Here is a 5,165-nt window from a genome sequence, read left to right on the forward strand (position 1 = left end):
TGCATCTATATATATATATATATATCAATCATACACTCATATATACCCAAACAAACGCTTTAAAAAATGTTAGCCTTGCTTTATTGCTTTGAGGTTTCCGTCCAGCTTCTAGTGTGATATTGTCTATACATAACAGATAAAACACATCGTTTGTGACACATAAAGAAAGCTACTAGAGCATTTTGTAAGCTTAGTACATAGCATCCTATAGTGTCACCCCTACGGACAAAACATCAAGCACAAGGGGACCAGGGGAATAGTGTTTCCGCAGCCAGTGACAAAAAGAAGGGAAAATAACATTTGCCAGCAGTAAAATAATAGACCTTCCCAGGTAATCATGACACTTTGGCTTGTCTGTGCAATTAGGCTTAAACCAACAAGCATGTGTAGCCCTGGCTGACACGGAATGCCTGTGCCTGGGCTAAATAATAACCAGAGCTATGCACTTTCTGATGGTCAAGTGATCAAACAGCAGCGAGTTTCATTCTCCAGCACAGGAGTATTGTCCATTTGAACCTTCATCACCCCTCCAGTGACTGGTCATCCATTCTTTCTACACTCCACTATTGCAGGCTAGTCTGCCTGCCTATGTGTACATGAAGGCAGATCGGCGCATAAGTATGCATCAGCATTGATTTCCTTATTATTAATATTATTGTTTCTTTTGAACCTTCATCACCCCTCCAGTGACTGGTCACCCATTCTCTTTACACTTCACTAACTGATCTGCCTGCCTATGTATACGAGGTTATCTGTGCATAAGTATGCATCAGCATTGACTTTCTTATATAATATTATTATTTCTTTTGAACCTTCATCACCCCTCCAGTAACTGGTCAACTGGTGAGCCATCCTCTGTATATTCTTTAACTACTCTGCCTGTCTATGTATTTACGAGGGTATCTGTGCATAAGTATGCATCACATTGACTTTCTTATATAATGTTATTTCTTTTGAACCTTCATCACCCCTCCAGTGACTGGTCACCCATTCTCTTTACACTTCACTAACTGGACTGCCTGCCTATGTACATATGAGGGTATCTGTGCATAAGTATGCATCAGCATTGACTTTCTTATATCATATTATTATTTATATTGAACCTTCATCACCCCTCCAGTGACATCTACTCTCTATACACTCCACTACTGCAGACTGATCTGCCTGCCTACGTATATATGAGGGTACCTGTGCATAAGTATGCATCAGCATTGACTTCCTTATATAATAGTATTATTTATTTTGAACTTTCATCAGTGACATCCATTCTCTGTACACTCCACTACTGCAGACTGATCTGCCTGCCCATACATATGAGGGTAGATCTTTGACTTTATTATATTATATTATTATTTATTTTGAACTTTCATCAGTGACATCCATTCTCTGTACACTCCACTACTGCAGGCTGATCTGGCTGCCCATATATATGAGGGTAGATCTGTGACTTTCTTATATTAAATGAATACTATTTCTCTATTAGCACGTGAGGAACACGACTTCTTTCACCCACCCCAATACTTCCCAGCCAGAGTTGGGTGCAGCACCTCTGATCATTTTCTGCTCATGGCATGAACTTTCTGTACCGGGTCATTGCAGGACACCTCGCATATTGTCGCTATAATAGCAGCAGTGACTGCCCAGTGTCACTCGGGCCATCGTCTCGCTACAATGTAGAAATGTTGTAGGAAATGACAATTATTACACTGGGGAGGTGATTGCAACACCCAAAAAAAAGCACTTTAAATAGCGAATAAAATCCCAGGATTTTATTTACTTTTCATCACCCTTGTACAGGGAGGTTTTCTTTCTTTTTTTTAATAGATTTGTTTTTTCACCTTCCACAACCTTATTTTGTCTGGTTGAAAGAGCAAGTGCTGATGAAGGGAGCAGCTGGAGCGGACTGTCTCTAGGACCGGGCAATGCAGAGTTGCGAGCACCCTGTACCACTAGGCTGGCCTGACCAATAGGGAGCAAGGGGAGGGCTGGGAGTCCTGACCAGTTAAACACAATCTCTCGCCTTATAAGGAGCGGCGTCTCCATGGTAACGTGTGCTAAGTTGCAGCAGTGGTGTCAAAGTTCACTATATAGAGAGCTCAGTGAGCTGATCGGAGAGACACCACTCTGCCAGCCCTTTCCTACAAATTACATGATTCCAAGCTCCTGCCTTTTATTTGAAGGTTTATTCTGCATGAAGGATGTCCAGCAGGCTGTGAACTGCTCCTCTTTTTTTTGTATTATTATTATTGTTGTTATTATTATCTTGCTGGAGAGAGAGTGGACTCTTTTTCATGCACAGAGAAAGAAGAAGGAGAGGGATCTGAGCAAGTGGTTGCTGGAGAGGCTCCCCTACTGGCTGCCAGCGCTGGAGGAGAAGCAGGAGAGCAGGTCTCCCCCTGTAATCCTTAACCCTTCTTCGTCTGTCTTCATGGCTTTCCTGAATGGCTGACTGTGATGTTCCCAGGACCTGGCCCCCAGCACTAAGTCTGCACCTCAGCTCTACAGAGACACCTCCAAGTCTTCTCCTTCACCAGACCACTACACCCAGCATCACCACCACCAGCACCACCCTGATACTCCTCTGATTTTTGGCTTTTTCTTTTTTTCCTTTTTTTTTTTTTTTTTTTTTTTTTCAACCCCCCCTTTTTTTTCATATATTAAAGCTGCCTGATCCCACCAGCGAGCATAAGAAGAGGGGAAGAAGCAGATTGGAATCGGTTTCCCATAGATATGGCAATGGTAGTGGGTGCGTGGCGAGACCCTCAGGACGATGTGCCAGGAAGTCAACCTTCACAGCCACCTCCAGGGCAAGGGCCAGGGGGGGGACCGCACACTCCGCAGACTCCGGGGCAAGGAGTGCCCCCTACGACCCCTGTCCAGTCGAACCCGACCAGCCAGCCCAGCCAGAACCAAGGAGAGAAGCAGCAGCAGCAGCAGCACATAGAGTGCGTGGTGTGCGGGGACAAGTCTAGCGGCAAGCACTATGGCCAGTTCACTTGCGAAGGCTGCAAGAGCTTCTTCAAGCGAAGTGTAAGGAGAAACCTGAGTTACACTTGTCGTGCCAACAGGAACTGCCCTATAGACCAACACCACCGCAATCAGTGTCAGTACTGTCGCCTCAAAAAATGCCTCAAAGTTGGCATGAGACGGGAAGGTATTGGGTTTTCATTTGTTTTCCAGTCTTGCCTATTGTTCTAGATTCTTCCACCTCCTTTCCTCTCTCCCCCCTGTAACTTTCCCCTGCATGGCCGGGGCTCTCTAGACTTTGCTTTGCCTTTGACTCGCAGCCCTTCATCGCTCCCCAACTGTCATGATTAATCATCGGCTCTGCCAGTGCCTGAGTTGCAAAAAGAGGGAAGAAAAACAAAAAAAAAACGAACTGCTGGCTGTGCATGTGTGTGTGTGTGTGTGTGTGTGTGTGTGTCCCCTTGTGAAAGTCAAAGCCTTTTTTAATATAAATTTAGACAAGGACAGAGGGGCTGATAATGTGCAGAGCTGCCTGAGCAGCAAGCAAGCAGCAGGCTGTCTTCTGTATGCTAGGGGTTACAGCCTCCTTTGTGTTCCAGCTGCTCTGACTAACCCTATCCTGTCTACAATGTCACGCACATCTCCCCCCAAATGTGGCCAACTCCAAACAATACTTCCCAAATCCCTCCGTTTCCCCCCCCGAACAGACCAAACCTTCCCCTTCAACCTTCCCTGGCTTCCTGCATGCAATTGTGCTGAAATAAACACACACCGAGGCCTGCAACTGCTAGCAATTGTCTAGAGATCCAAGTCAGGGAGATTTCTGTCTTGTGTTTTTTTATTATTTTTTATTATTATTATAGTCATGCGTTTTTTTTTTTGTTTTTTTTTAACAGTCCTGTTTTTAAAATGTAAGAGGGCTTTGCAGGGCTTTTGTTTTTATAAAAAAAAAAAAGAAGCAAGCATAATTAAAATCAATCCGCAATATTATATGTGTAGATGGGAGAGGGAAACAGAAGGACATTATGAGCACATATGGGAGAATAAATTGGATATCTTCTTCTTTGGGATGTCAGCAGATTTTTTTTTTATTAAGCAAGCACAGCAGCGATATTTAAGCAATTGTGGAATGGCTTTCTTATGTGTTGTTGTAATTTAATCATAAAAAAGAAAAAACACACAACAACAGCACATAACAAATCTCAGCGCAGGGAAATAAGAATCAAAGTAACAGAAGCAGATTTGTTGTTTTTTTTATTATTATTATTATTTTTGTTTTATGTTGTGTGTTTTAGCTGTAATGCATAGAATAGAACGCTTGCATGACAAGAAGTGAAGTAAACCCCAGATAGATTTTAATTGTTGTAGTTTCTTCTTTATTTACTGCAGCCGTACAGAGGGGCAGAATGCCACCTACACAGCCTACCCATGGCCAATTCGCCTTGACAAATGGGGACCCTCTCAACTGCCATTCCTACCTATCCGGATATATATCTCTTCTCCTGAGAGCAGAACCCTACCCGACCTCTAGATTTGGCAGCCAATGCATGCAACCCAACAACATTATGGGCATCGAGAACATTTGTGAACTGGCAGCCAGGATGCTCTTCAGTGCCGTGGAATGGGCACGGAATATTCCCTTCTTCCCAGACTTGCAGATCACAGACCAAGTGGCACTGCTCAGGCTGACCTGGAGTGAGTTATTTGTTCTGAACGCTGCCCAGTGCTCAATGCCACTCCATGTTGCCCCTCTCCTGGCCGCTGCTGGTCTCCACGCTTCCCCCATGTCCGCGGACAGAGTGGTGGCCTTTATGGACCACATACGAATATTCCAGGAGCAAGTGGAGAAGCTCAAAGCATTACATGTGGACTCGGCTGAATATAGTTGTTTAAAAGCTATAGTTCTCTTCACTTCAGGTAAGACGAATGCTTATTAAGATCACATTTACATAAACAGCATGTGCTTTTTTTTATTGCTGTGTATTAAAATAAACAGGCACCCCCACATTGTCATAGACATGCACCCCACATCTCAGTGGTGACCTCCTTCTTAAACTGTAAATGTTCAAAGCACTACAATGAAGTCATATTAGTTGAATATCAGCAAGGCAGGCCATGACTTCCTAAACAAAGTGATGAGAGAGCATTCCCTGTATTTGTATTCTTCAATGATCCTAGACGACAGCATTGGAGATAAA

General features: G+C 43.8%; 1 protein-coding gene across 3 annotated transcripts in view; it reads left to right on the top strand.

Moving 5' to 3' along the window:
* Nucleotides 1-5,165, top strand: part of NR2F2 (nuclear receptor subfamily 2 group F member 2) — a 9,865-nt gene that overhangs the window by 2,258 nt on the left and 2,442 nt on the right. The window contains exons 1-2 of one of the 3 annotated variants that reach the window (XM_018567523.1): nucleotides 2,664-3,154; nucleotides 4,336-4,884. In XM_018567523.1, coding sequence (XP_018423025.1) covers nucleotides 2,731-3,154; nucleotides 4,336-4,884 — 973 coding nt within the window. In that variant the 5' untranslated portion in view covers nucleotides 2,664-2,730. Of the gene's footprint in view, nucleotides 1-2,663; nucleotides 3,155-4,335; nucleotides 4,885-5,165 lie in introns of those variants that run through there. The other 2 variants (XM_018567524.1, XM_018567525.1) reach the window with 2 other exon arrangements.

This window comes from Nanorana parkeri, unplaced genomic scaffold (assembly GCF_000935625.1).
Source record: "Nanorana parkeri isolate BGI_ZX_2015 unplaced genomic scaffold, ASM93562v1 scaffold1056, whole genome shotgun sequence".
Taxonomy (NCBI): Eukaryota; Metazoa; Chordata; class Amphibia; order Anura; family Dicroglossidae; genus Nanorana; species Nanorana parkeri.